At 36.6% G+C, this 15,298-nt stretch overlaps 2 protein-coding genes across 4 annotated transcripts in view; both read right to left on the bottom strand.

Annotated features, from left to right (window-relative positions):
* Window positions 1-15,298, bottom strand: part of LOC115223797 (uncharacterized transporter slc-17.2-like) — a 32,118-nt gene that overhangs the window by 3,725 nt on the left and 13,095 nt on the right. The window contains exon 1 of one of the 3 annotated variants that reach the window (XM_036512844.1): window positions 9,365-9,714. The exons of the other annotated variants lie outside the window; for them this stretch is intronic. The gene's annotated coding sequence lies outside the window, so the exon portion shown is untranslated. Of the gene's footprint in view, window positions 1-9,364; window positions 9,715-15,298 lie in introns of those variants that run through there. 3 annotated transcript variants of the gene reach the window in all.
* Window positions 10,682-13,482, bottom strand: LOC115223796 (uncharacterized transporter slc-17.2-like). Its single transcript, XM_029794460.2, has 2 exons — window positions 11,757-13,482; window positions 10,682-11,623 (listed from the first exon to the last, which is right to left on the bottom strand). Exon 1 carries the CDS (start codon window positions 13,251-13,253, stop codon window positions 11,790-11,792), a length of 1,464 nt encoding a protein of 487 aa, XP_029650320.1. The 5' UTR covers window positions 13,254-13,482; the 3' UTR covers window positions 10,682-11,623; window positions 11,757-11,789.

Raw genomic sequence — 15,298 nt, 5'->3', positions numbered from 1 at the left:
CTCAGTTCAATTCAGGAGAATATTTATATTGACAGGCTTGTTTATAGAATTAGCGTAGGTTTATAGAATTAGCGTAGGTGTTATACTAAAAAACATTAGTGACAAAGTTAAGGGGTAGGGGGTGGAGAAGTAGAAGAAGAAGAAGAAGAAGGAGAAGGAGAAGGAGAAGGAGAAGATGACGATGATGGTGGTGGTGGTGATGATTATGACGACGATGATGATGATAATGATGATGATGAAGAAGAAGGAGGAGAAGGAGAAGATGGTGGTGATGATGGTGGTGATGATGATGACGACGATGATGATGATAATGATGATGATGAAGAAGAAGAGGAAGAGAAGAAGAAAAAAACAGAGAAGGGGGAATATGAATGGGTGTAAGTATAGCTATGAAGGGGTGATGATTAGTAATGGATTCTATGGAGTGTAATATTTGTGTGTATATATATTTTTTTCTTTTATTCTAAAGTTGAGGTATATTAATTGTTTGTCGTAGACCCGTTTAGAAGTGGCTTGTATTTTGTAATAAAGAGATTTTCTTTACTTATTCGTTGTCTCGAGTTGTATCGTCCCTAAATTGGTAGAGGGGGAAAATTCTGAAGTTTGGTTGTTTTTTGTTGGCGCAAGTATCTATGTGTTGGCTAAAAGCTATTTTTTGTTTGGGGAATTTTTATCTGGGATCTGTGCAGGGCCATTCGTTTACGCAAACCATTTTTTGGGCCTATGTACTGCTCTTGACACCCGGAGCAGGTTAGTGAGTATATTAGGTTCTCCGAAGCACATGTGAAGTTGCTTTTCACTGTAAACCGTTGTCCCTGCTTGAAGGAGAACTCTGATCCCTCAATTAGATAGTCGCATATCCCGCAATTGGGTCTTCCACATTTTTTTACTGTCGGCTTCTGTGTTGAGGAGTGAATTCGGGCTTGTGTAAGGAGACTTTTCATGGATCTAGGCTGTCTTTTGCTTTTTATGATCGTGTGTGTTTGAAGGATTGTGTTCATTCTGTGGTCTTTTTTTAGGAGGGGTATGTTGTGGAGGATGGTGTCGAAGGCTTCGTTATTGAGAGGGTTGTGTGTGGAGATGTATGGTAAGGCTTTTGGTTGTAAGTTTTTCTTTGATTTGGGATGTCTCAGTTCCTTGATGTTAAGTTGAAGGGCACGTTGAATGCACTTGTCAATAAGTGAAGGTGGATAGTTCCTGGTGATTAGGGTATCTTTTAGTTCTTGTAGTCGTGTGTCTCTGGTGTTTGCGTTAGAGACTATAGTGCATATCCTTTTTGCTAGATTGAAGGGGATATTCATCCTGGTGTGTCTGGGGTGGCATGAATTGAATGGAAGATATTGCTTAGAGTCTGTAGGCTTATAGTATATGTCTGTTTCTATTATATTATTAGCTTTCTTAATGAGGATATCGAGGAAGGGGAGTTGTTGTGGCTATATTCCATCGTGAATTGGATGTTTACGTCCAGTCCGTTTAAAATTTTCTGGAATTCTATGAGTTTTTCTATATTTTTATGCCAAAGGATGAAACAGTCATCTAGATATCTCTTCCAGTTGTTTTCTATGTAGATGGAGAAAGGGCTGCCATATCTTTCTAGAACCTTACGATACAGACTGATCTCTAGGTATCCTATGACTAGGTTGGCAAAGGAGAAGAAATTCGCAAAATGACCCAAGGCCCAGATCAAGAGAAGTTCTCCAAACTATGGAAAGAGGACTGTGAAAAAGAAGAACTAAAATCTCTCCAACGCTGGGAGAAAAGCGCCACTTGGTTCTCAGACTATGAAGCCGTCTTTCAAACAGAGCACGCCTCCAACAACCCTTTCCAGAAAATAAGAAAACCAAAACAACACCCAAACACCGATACACACCTGTCTAAAAATCGGAACCTTCACTACTATCAAAAAAGAATACAGGACCTAACCCTAACTCTGTAAGCAGCCAGCGATACAATATCAGGAATACCGCCACTTCAAGCAGAGAAAGGAAATCAACACCCACAGCATAGACACTGCAACCTCATCCCCACCCAAAGGAGTTACCAACGAATCTTCGTCCCATTAACCGGTTAAACAACCATGCACAAAAACCCACACCACTTGCAATGATTACCAACGAAGGCCTCCTAGAACACCACACCCGAATATGGGATATCGGGATGCTCTCCTCAATACTGCTCCAAGAACACACACCATAAATCACAACAGGAGACCCCTAATCAACAAAGAACAACTATATACTAGCTACCGTCCCAACCACCGCATTCATTTTTTAGACCCAATACGCAAAACAGAGACACAAGATAGCACCAAACAAGCAGGAGGAACCAAAAGTAATAAAAATTATTAATCTAACTCACAAGGAACTAACAGCAAACCAAATAAACATACTTTCCAAAGGACTCAAGTTTACACCCACCCCACAACACCCCAACTACAATGAAATGAAAGAAGACATCGCAGAATTCTGCAGAAAATTAAGACTTACTGAGGAGCTATACGATAATACAACGAGGACGAATCGTTAGCCAGAAATAGGAGTAACTACACCCCCTCGAAGGTAAGAATAAAACACTTGATGATTTCTGTGACCACATATCAAATTACCCATATCAACATGCACAAACAAACAAACCAAAACCAAACTTAAGCAAAAAGAATGGGCTGAGTTGAACAAAGTAAAACTAGATAAAACATAATAATCAAAGAGGCCGATAAAGGGAGTGCTGTTGTCTAATGGACACGACATTTTACATAACTTTGGTACTTTCTATGCTGGAAGACACAACATACTATGAAAAGGCACAAAACTACAGTCAACAAAAAATAATGAGGGAACTAAAATCTATATTAAACCATACAAAGCAGGGCTCACCGACAAAGAATATGATTATATGACCAATTTCACAAGTAAAACTAGCCAATTCTACGGTATACCTAAGATCCACAAAAGTGAAAAAATAAGCAACGCATGCAAGATAGCTACAGACAAAATAATTAAAGTCCCTAATCCTAATGACCTCAAATTGAGACCCATAATAGCAGGTCCCGCATGCGAAACCCACCGCCTCAGTAACTTTTTAGACACCCTGTTAAAACCACTCCTCAAACATGTCAAAAGTTATATAAGGGACGACTTAGATATGCTCAATCACCTACCGAATACTATAAACAAAAACACCATACTGGTATCCTTCGATGTAGTCAACCTCTACTCCAATATTCCCCACAACCTAGGACTAGAGGCAATCCAATTCTGGCTAGAGAATCACGCCAACGAACTAACACACCGCATCAAAAAAGAATTTGTGATAGAAGGGGTCAAATTTCATCTGGAAAATAACTTCTTCGCCTTCAATGACAACTTCTACCGACAAAAATCGGGGACTGTGATGGGTACACGAATGGCCCCCTCCTTTGCCAAACTAGTCATAGGATACCTAGAGATCAGTCTGTATCGTAAGGTTCTAGAAAGATATGGCAGCCCTTTCTCCATCTACATAGAAAACAACTGGAAGAGATATCTAGATGACTGTTTCATCCTTTGGCATAAAAATATAGAAAAACTCATAGAATTCCAGAAAATTTTAAACGGACTGGACGTAAACATCCAATTCACGATGGAATATAGCCAACAACAACTCCCCTTCCTCGATATCCTCATTAAGAAAGCTAATAATATAATAGAAACAGACATATACTATAAGCCTACAGACTCTAAGCAATATCTTCCATTCAATTCATGCCACCCCAGACACACCAGGATGAATATCCCCTTCAATCTAGCAAAAAGGATATGCACTATAGTCTCTAACGCAAACACCAGAGACACACGACTACAAGAACTAAAAGATACCCTAATCACCAGGAACTATCCACCTTCACTTATTGACAAGTGCATTCAACGTGCCCTTCAACTTAACATCAAGGAACTGAGACATCCCAAATCAAAGAAAAACTTACAACCAAAAGCCTTACCATACATCTCCACACACAAAACCCTCTCAATAACGAAGCCTTCGACACCATCCTCCACAACATACCCCTCCTAAAAAAAGACCACAGAATGAACACAATCCTCCAAACACACACGATCATAAAAAGCAAAAGACAGCCTAGATCCATGAAAAGTCTCCTTACACAAGCCCGAATTCACTCCTCAACACAGAAGCCGACAGTAAAAAAATGTGGAAGACCCAATTGCGGGATATGCGACTATCTAATTGAGGGATCAGAGTTCTCCTTCAAGCAGGGACAACGGTTTACAGTGAAAAGCAACTTCACATGTGCTTCGGAGAACCTAATATACTCACTAACCTGCTCGGGTGTCAAGAGCAGTACATAGGCCAAACAAAAAAATGGTTTGCGTAAACGAATGGCCCTGCACAGATCCCAGATAAAAATTCCCCAAAACAGAAAAATAGCTTTTAGCCAACACATAGATACTTGCGCAAAAAAAAAAAAACACCAAACTTCAGAATTTTCCCCCTCTACCAATTTAGGGACGATACAACTCGAGACAACGAATAAGTAAAGAAAATCTCTTTATTACAAAATACAAGCCACTTCTAAACGGGTCTACGACAAACAATTAATATACCTCAACTTTAGAATAAAAGAAAAAAAAATATATACACACAAATATTACACTCCATAGAATCCATTACTAATCAGCCCCTTCATAGCTATACTTACACCCATTCATATTCCCCCTTCTCTGTTTTTTTCTTCTTCTTCTTCCTCTTCTTCTTCATCATCATCATTATCATCATCATCGTCGTCATCATCATCACCACCATCATCACCACCATCTTCTCCTTCTCCTCCTTCTTCTTCAATCATCATTATCATCATCATCGTCGTCATAATCATCACCACCACCACCATCATCGTCATCTTCTCCTTCTCCTTCTCCTTCTCCTTCTTCTTCTTCTTCTTCTTCTTCTACTTCTCCACCCCCTACCCCTTAACTTTGTCACTAATGTTTTTTAGTATAACACCTACGCTAATTCTATAAACCTACGCTAATTCTATAAACAAGCCTGTCAATATAAATATTCTCCTGAATTGAACTGAGACTGCCAGCCGCCACTGACATTCAAAATACGACCATCAGGGCACTCCCAGATTCTCCCATCCCCCTTTCCCCACCAGCCTTCTCCCTCTACTACCCTTCCAAGAACTCACAACGACCTCCGACACACAAGTGCAAACAAGGGAGTCAGAGAAAGGCAGAATGCCACTTAAATCTGAACACTACTATAGAAATATTCTTTTAAAAAAACTTTTCTTCTAATTTTTCTAAATTTAATTATTAATCGTTACAGTTGAAAAGGTCTCAAAATGACCGAAACCGGTACTGAAATGTTCACTATAAAATTATTTTAGCATTTTCTATTTTTGACTTGTTTTTTCATATATATATATATATATACATATATACATACATATATATAACATATATATGTATATGTAATTATATATATATATATATTATATATATATATATATATAAATAATATATATATATATATATATAATATATATATATATATATATATATATATATTTAAAAAAGGAGGTGTTGGAACACGAGTTGTGATATAAAAAAAGGAAATGAAGAAAATGCTGACAAAATAATTTAAGTAAGAGAGTGTATTTAATTAGGTGAAAGTTCTTTTTACCGGTTGCGCATTTGTTATGCTTATCAAAGATATTTTGAGTGAGATAGAGTTCCTTTCTGATGGATTTTTTCACTTATCTGACAGTCAGATAAGAGAAAAAAATCCATCAGAAAGGAACTCTATCTCTCTTAAAAAATCTTTTGATAAGCATAACAATGCGCAACCGGTAAAAAGAACTTTCACCTAATTAAATACACTCTCCCTTACTTGAATTATTTTGTCAGCATTTTCTTCATTTCCTTTATATATTATATATAATATATATATATATATATATATATATATATATATATATATATAATATATATATACACATATGCATATATAGGGAAGAAGATTTGAAAATGCAGGGTCTTTTAAAGATGTTTATTGAATTGACCGGTTTCACATTTAATAAAAAAGATTTTCAAAAGTACACACACACAAACGCATACTCACACACACACAACACACACACACCACACACACCACACACACACATCTAACGGTACGAGGTGAGGCATAAAGCTGACCCATTATCATAATTATGTATATAATTATAAAAACAATTTTAAAAATTGTCTAAAAGGTTTTCATTTCCGCACTGGCTACCAGGTAAAAATATAATTGATTTTATTATTAAAATAATATTTGAATATATATATATATATATATATATATATATATATATATATATATATATATATATAATATATATATATATACATATATATATATATATTATATATATATATATATATATATATATATATATATATCTATATATATATATATATATATATATACGCACACACATATACACATAAAATATATACATACATACACATTCACACAATTAGAGGAAAAAGGAAAAAAATGAAAAATATATAAAAATAAAGACTTAAAAATCAAAAATTAATGGAAGTTACAACATATGGAAAGGCTTGTGTAGGAACATAGTAAATAAGTGGATTCTAGCCCCAAACCGTAATAGGTATTTTGTGACATATGGACATGAACCAAGTTCAGTTCTTGAATTTAAACAAGTAGCGTGTCCAAGGAACTTCAGATGAGCCATCTTTCCATATTCCAAAGGCTGAACTTGCCACTACCATTGGTATAAGGTTTACACTCAGCTAAGATTTTCCAGTAAATCCTGTAGTTGACACCTTGTTCTTTTAAGAACCATACATAACTGGATAAACTGGTAGGTTATCGTCTATTCCAGTATCTGAAGCATAAAGTGTGATTGTTGAATCTAGCTTTAAAATTTCCTTCTGTGAGACCTACATATCTTTTGGATGAAATTACATTATAACCGTTCGTAGAATTTTCGGTGGCTTCATAAATAATGGCTTCGGTCATACAGGCTCCATTTAGTGGGTACAAGTCTTTATCCCTACAGGAACAGCCGGCTTCGTGTTGTTGTGTTGCATTGAGTGTTATGATACTTTTAAATTTTGGGGTCGAAGTAAAACTAATTTTTAGGTGATGACTATTAAAGAGTTTTCTATATTTGTGATGCATTGGAAAATGTCTATCTGCGAGGGACAAGAATAAGTGTTAGTTCCATCCCAAACTTTAAAAGCATAATTACACACAATGCAACAGAATGGATACTTTCAGACCTTGTTTGCACTTCAGGAAATTCCTGCTGGTGTCCTGGGACCCACGTGATAACAGTGTCGATTACAAATAACAACCAAAGGGAGACAGTCCCCCGTTATGGACATAAAGTAACGAAGTCTTTTCCTCCTTCAATTTCTAGAGAGGCCACTTGTCACAGAGGCCACGTGCCAACGGGTTCTGGGGTTTCATGCGACAATGTAAAGCTAAGCGCGCGCGTACACACACACAATAACACATATACACACACACACACAGAGCGTGTAACGTTACAACAAAACTACTAAATCATACGTTTAACAGTTATATGTGTAATTAATTCGTATATAGATTCTCTCTGTCTTTCTCTCTATCTCTCACACACTACAAGAACATAACGTTGTCATCATAACAGTAATTAAAATATTTGATACACAATATAGCTACTCAAACACACGCTGTATTAACGACCTGTTCTGCGTTTATGGAACGAAAGAATTTTAATGAAGGGAACCGAATACATTTAGAAAGCTGGTGTAAATATATTAGTGGCGATTACCATTGAAGTCCTAATTAATTTGCTCAATTAGTGAATTATACATTTTCAACGGATTGAAATGAAAATAGTTACTACTAATTGATACAGGCAGTTGACCTCGGTGGAATTCGAACTCAGAACGTAGCATCAGACGAAATACATATTTCTTTACTACCCACAAGGGGCTAAACACAGAGAGGACAAACAAGGACAGACAGACAAACGGATTAAGTCGCTTATATCAACCCCAGTGCGTAACTGGTACTTAATTTATCGACTCCGAAAGGATAAAAAGGAAAGTCGACCTCGGCGGAATTTGAACTCAGAACGTAACGGCAGACGAAATACGGCTACGCCTTTCGCCCGGCGTGCTAACGATTCTGCCAGCTCACCGACTTTTATCTAAAATTCCACAACTGTCTTATCGTATTTTTGTTTAAATATACAGAAACGACTTTACTTATAAATACACTCAGACATTCGGTAAGAAACACGATACTGTGACAAATAGTTGACGGCATAGAAAAGGACTAAATTTATCTGCTGTGCGGAGTGTGCAGAACTCAGAGGAGAAGTCCTTGGCCAAGGTACTCGCAAAAGTCATTCTGCGTTCTGCATTTTCACGCCCCCAAATTAATAAATTAATAAATGAAATTAGCAAACAGTACAGAACAGTATAACACCTTAATTAAAATATATCAAAAGAAAATACGTCGTGTATCGTCGATGAGTAAATAAAGAATCGCACAAACTGTATGAGAAACAAAACTCGGGAGACGGGTGTGTGGTGTTTTTTATGTGTTTATAATTAAAAAAAAAATAAATGCAAAGTATAGAAATAATAACAAAAACAGTACTGTTTCTATTTCGCGGATTTTCACCTATCGCGAGGGAAACAAAAATTCAGCATACATACGTACATACATACACACACACACACACACACACACATATATATATATAATAATAATAATAATAATAATAATAATAATAATAATAATATAATATAATTTATAATATAATAATGCAATAACTATTTTGCATCGTTATTCATCGTTATATGTTTTATCTTATATTTAATCTTACTATTATATGTAATTTTTCTAAATGGTATAATTTGATTTTTCATTATTAAATTAATAAAAGGTGTTTTTTTTCTAATTTATATATATATATATATATATATATATATATATATATATATATATATATATATATATATCTATATATATATATATATATATATATATATATATATATATATATATATATATATATACATATATATATATATGTATGTATGTATGTATGTATGTATGTAGTATGTATGTATGTATGTATGTATGTATGCATGTTTGCATGTATATATGTATCTATGTAAACATGTAAGTATATGTACTTATGTGTGTTAATATGTCTGTGAGTGTATGTTTGTTTATACATATATGGATGTATATACAGTTATGTGTATATATGTGTGTATATATATATATATATATATATATATATCTGCTTGTGTTTAAATGTGCTTGTGGGTTTGTTCGTCTTTTCTTTACTTACCGTTTCTTTGTTATCTTCCTCACGTCTATCCTTGCTTCTCTTCATATACAATAATACAGTTGGTCGCTCTTACGTCAGCCTGCAACGGAATCCGAACAAATTCCTCTCCTTTATATTTAGTTCCTTTCACTCTCCCATGACCGCCTTCATCTCATGTGAATCCTCTACTCACATAATTGCACTCGATTTAATTGTTGGCGTTCTGCAATCCTTGAAATGCCAAGTCCGCCGTAGACTTCGTCGAAATTATGAAACGCTGTCTTCATTAATAATGTGTATACTCCCTTTTTACTCTTTTACTTGTTTCAGTCATTTGACTGCGGCCATGCTGGAGCACCGCCTTTAGTCGAGCAAATCGACCCCAGGACTTATTCTTTATAAGCTTAGTACTTATTCTATCGGTCTCTTTTTGCCAAACCGCTAAGTTATGGGAACGTAAACACACCAGCATCGGTTTTCAAGCGGTGTTTGGAGGATAAAAAACACACATACAAACACAAACACACAAACTAACACACACACACACACATATACATATATACGACGGGCTTCTTTCAGTTTCCGTCTACGAAATCCACTGACAAGGCTTTTCTTTACCCTCAACGGGCTTGCTCGCAAAATTGCGAGCCTCCCCTGGGGTGTCAAACAGCAACCACACCGTTGCATGTTTGACTCCCCTAGGGACATACCCAATGGTTGGCAGATGTTCTGCCAACTCCTGCTCAATCATTTGCTTGGGGAAGACGGTAATGGTATCGAGAACCTTCGGATACGTTCTCTACACCACCGTCCTTTCCTCTTGCTGTCTGAGCCACTAATTAGGTGGGACAATCTCCCACTCTAAAATCTTATCCGTATTTTTTTTACCATGTTTTAAATAAAAAATAAAAAAGTCTAAAACAATATTTCACAAAAAAGGAAAGAGATAATTCAAAAGGAAACAAAAGGGAAGAAGAAAAAAAGCAAACAGTTCAATAAAAATGTCCCAATAGAAGAAGAAAACAACAGTTCAAAAAAACAAAACAAATCACAGCAAAAAAATCTTCTGGGCATTCAGGTACTCCAAGCCCTTATGGTACTCCAATTAGAACCTGGACTGCTCCACTTGAAATACAGCTTTCCAATAAAGGTAAATGTTGTAAAAACATACACTGTTAAAAAGTGGACAACTTTTGGCTGGAGGATACGCCCACCAAACTGTTCTTCCCACAATGAGAAAAAATTTTCATTTACTATGGACCATATTGCTGAACCGCAAATAGACCAGCATCCTGAATCCAGTGAGGACTCCTTGTTTGTAAAAAAAAATAAGCACAGACAACAACCCTCACTGGATCCAAGAGGGAAAAGTGTTACCTTGCAGCAGCTTCTTTTGGCAGGCTAAACACTGCGGGCTATTTCTTCAGTGCACAACACAATGGCACATGCGCACACAGACAACAAATACTCGTGGGAAGTAATCAAGCTACTTACCACACAGCCACTCCTGCGCCTGTAATAAATCTATAGTGTCAAGTAATATATGATCCTGAAGTTACTTCTAATCTAAAAATATTCAACACTGCAAGTCTCTGAGAGTGTGAACACGTGTAAAGGAATAAATTATACGTATAATTATACTGGGGAGTCAGTCGTCTGTTACATTACTTTCATTCAGCCTAAATCATAAAAGTACCTAATTAGATAAGGCATTATGTATATTGACTAGCACATGCGCATAAAGGGACAAGAAAATACAATATCCAATCCAAAAATAACAGTAATTTAAACAAAAAAATATCAACTAGATAATGGCTGAGAAATAACATTTTATTTAAAGTTATCCGTTCTCAGCTTTCGTAACAGTCTCAACAGAGTCCGGAACATGGTGTATGCGTTCCTCACTGTGTCTTTAGGAAGATCTTCAAACATCTCATTGATCTTGGTCACCAGCTCGGCCTTGGTGCTGTAGGTAGTATGGTCGGTGTCTTTCTTAGCATTCCCTCCACACGTTTAGCGGAATTAAGATGCCAGAAAATGGTGTTGGTGAAGTCGTTGATATATATTCCAATACTCACTCCTGACTCTTACCAGAAGAAGGGTGAGGAGCCAAATTCTGCTGCTACAGATATAGTCTTTCAGCAACAACCCTCTCCAGTCAACAGATGTATTAGTATAACGCTCAGGAATAGAAAAAAGTCTTTTACGTTTTGAGTCTACGCTCTTCAACAGAAAGGGACACAGAAAAAACAAGGAGAGAAAAAATGTGTGTAGTGGCTATTTGCTTTTCATCCTTTCGGGGTCGATAAATTAAGTACCAGTTTCGCACTGGGGTCAATGTAATCGACTTTATCCCTTTGTCTGTCCTTGTTTGTCCCCTCTATGTTTAGCCCCTTGTGGGTAGTAAAGAAATATATATATACATATATACAACATAGCACACTAGTTAAACTTTTGCAATTTTATTTATTTCTCTGGAAGTAACAGTTGCTCTGGATCCTTCAGACCTTTCCCAGTCTTGGATTTCTGTTCTTACCAAGACTGCAAATAGTATTGCACCACCTAGACATACAGAAGCACATAAAACAAATACGATCTGCCATTCTTCTTGGGTACCGTTTGGGGTCAAGGCTTTTGTAGATAAGGTACTAATACTACCAGCCATTGAGCAAAAGGTGTTAGAAATTCCATTTATAACACCAGCGTAACTTGGAGCGATGTCAATATTGTTGACGATGACACCACCACTGGAAAACGATAGAGTTATACCACTGAGAAACAAGAGGATAGTTATTAGAACGGTTAGGTCGCATGTCAGAAAGCCTACGCTTATCAGCAGACAAGCCGAAGTAACCATAGAAAAGGTTTGGAATACAATTCGAACTGAATGAGTTGACATGTATTTCTTTGAACGTATAAAATCTGCAAATTTTCCACACAACGGAAGGGCAATGATTTGTCCAATGGCAGGGGCAGACGACATTAAGCCGTTGGATGTAGTTTTAACTTTTAAAGTTTCCTTCATATATAGGGGCAGCAACATCTGGAAAGATAAATCCGTCCAGGCATAAGCGAAGAAACCGAAGTTGATTGCCCAGAGAGCAGGTGAAAGCAACAGCCGTTTCCATGGTACTTTTTGAATTGCCTTTTCACTTATTACAGTTCTCTTTAAGTGAGAACGTTCTTCTTCACTGATAGTGGGATGGGAATCTGGATTATCATAAGCCACATAAAACCATACAGTGCTAAATACTAACGATGATCCACCAAATACATAGAATATAGAACCCCATCCATTATCGAAGCCATAATCACAAAGAAAACCAGATATTGAAAGACCTACAACACTCCCAAGAATTTGACCAGCATATGTAATCGCAACAAATAAACTTATCTCATCTGGAGGGATCCAACGCCCAAATAAAGAGTAAATCGCAGGGCAGAACGGTCCTGATACTGTGCCTGTTAATATTCTTAGAATAAGAGTAAAGTAACCACTAATTCGAGACAAACTTGGATGAAGAATGGCCAGGATGGATGCTGATAAAAGCGAACCTCCTAGAACTCTTTTCCAACCATATTTGTCTGCCAAAATTCCACCCAAAATATTAGTTGCTATATATCCGTAGAAGTACCCAGCCAATATGTTTGATTGTAGGGTACTGCCCCATTCTAACTCCCCTTCATAATTTTGGTTTAGAGAACGGTTATCTAAACCGGAACACTGCTGGTTCCCTGTAGTAAACTTAACTTCCTCAGTTGTACGATTGGGTGTTTTCAACATACAAACAAAAGCCATGCTTAGATCAACTCTCAATGTTTGTAGCAGAAGAAAAGCAACAGTACAGGCGTAACATAATCTCCATCGACATGAAGAATAACGCTTTATACAACGAGTAAATTTCGACATTATTATGGCCTTTCTACTAATTCTCACAATATTTTGCTGGAAGTTTATTGTTTGAAAATATATAAAACTGTGAGTGATGTGAATTGTAAAAGTGTAAACAAAGACTATAGGCGTAAGAGTGGCTGTGTGGTAAGTACTTGCTTACAAGCCACATGGTTCCGGGTTCAGTCCCACTGCGTGGCACCTTGAGCAAGTGTCTTCTATATAGCCTCGGGCCGACCAAGGCCTTGTGAGTGGATTTGGTAGACGGAAACTGAAAGAAGCCCATCGTATATATTTATATGTATATATATATATATTATATATATATTATATATATATATATATATATATATATATATATATATTATATATATATATATATATATATATATATATATATATATATATATATATAAGGTTAATCCAAACGGGAAAACAGAAAAAACAACAACACGTGGAACAATTACAGTATTATTATTATTAGGCGCTCAGGAAAATGGAAGAAGGAGGGTATGACGTTTCGAGCGGAGCTCTTCGTCGGAAACATAAGAGAAAGAAAGAAAGATCCCGAGACGGGAGGACAGGAAAAAAAAATTGCAGGTCGTCTTCACGAGGTCACATATATATATATGAGTGTGTGTGTGTGTGTTTGTGTGTTTGTGTTTGTCCGCCGCAAAATCGCTTGACAATCTAGCGGTTCGGCAAAAGAGACCGATAGAATAAGTACTAGGCTTACAAAGAATAAGTCTTGGGGTCGATTTGCTTGACTAAAGGTGGTGCTCCAGCATGGCCGCAGTCAAATGACTGAAACAAGTAAAAGAGTAAAAGAGTAAAGACTAGAAGATAATAATTGCAGTTTAAGAACTTAATTCATTGCTTTGTCAATTTTGTTGGTTTGTTTAAGACGATTTCATCTCATAAAATCTGTTTTTACAGCTTTTAGTGCAGTTGCATCTCACAGTATGTTGGTACAATTTACTATCAATAAAACACGAACGTTAATTACCAGTCACTGTGACTGATACAGTTTTATCAATGCAGTCACTGTATGGATAAACGTCGGTTACGATCGTTTGGTAACCTATTTAGTCTGACCTTTGCTTACGAGTAAAAGAAAAATGCATCAGTGAAGATAAGAGTGTAATCTCTCTATATAAAGCTGAAGTTGTCTGTGTATGGCAGCTTTGGTAGCCTTCAACTAACACTATCTCCTCCGAGACCCTGGGGCGCAAGTTGACCAAAATTGAGAGTATGATAGAAGAAGGCTTGCTCTTCCTTCCGTAGAAGAAAAAATTCAAATCGGACCATGTTAACACCAAAAATTATTTATATCAAAAAGGTGCTTTTTTCTATGAAAATCCCTATTTTTTACGATTTTTTGACTGCTGTGTCGCCATTTTTCTGTGTATTTCAACCAGAAAAATGTTCACTTAAAGAGAATAACAAGCTACATAATGCAAAATTTTTACTTTTCAAAAATACCAATTCTAAAGGGTCGAAACAAACCGAGCAACGCCGGGCGATACTGCTAGTCAAAAAATAAAGTAACTGTGAAGGGGCAGAATTGTGACAGTAAGTTTGAGAGAATATCAATTCAGAGATTCTGTTGAGACAGGAATTAATGCCACCACTTCCAATTCTTTCTGTGTAAACTGAATGTATAAAGACCTCGCACATGCATAAGAATCTGTTGAAAGGATTGAGGCAACCGACTGGTTATTCAAAGATGGGCGTTCGATTCCAGCTGGCCGCTTTCTTTAATAATATTCTTTCTAAAATCTTGGTGTAGCTGCGATATAGAATGGTAGAATAGTCTTAGAATGATGGGTTTGCAGCGTGGTTTGTGTTTATTGATATTTTTTTTTCTGTACTTGTTTCAGTCATTTGACTGCGGCCATGCTGGAGCACCGCCTTTTAGAGTGGTGAAAGAGTACAGCAGGGGTCACCACCTCCTGCCGGAGCCTCGTGGAGCTTTTAGGTGTTTTCGCTCAATAAGCACACACAACGCCCGGTCTGGGAATCGAAACCGCGATCCTCCGACCGCAAGTCCGCTGCCCTAACCA

The sequence above is a fragment of the Octopus sinensis genome, linkage group LG24 (assembly GCF_006345805.1).
Source record: "Octopus sinensis linkage group LG24, ASM634580v1, whole genome shotgun sequence".
In the NCBI taxonomy this organism is placed as follows: Eukaryota; Metazoa; Mollusca; class Cephalopoda; order Octopoda; family Octopodidae; genus Octopus; species Octopus sinensis.
The sequence above is the reverse complement of the archived record's forward strand: the minus strand, read 5'-3'. Positions and strand labels throughout refer to the sequence as shown.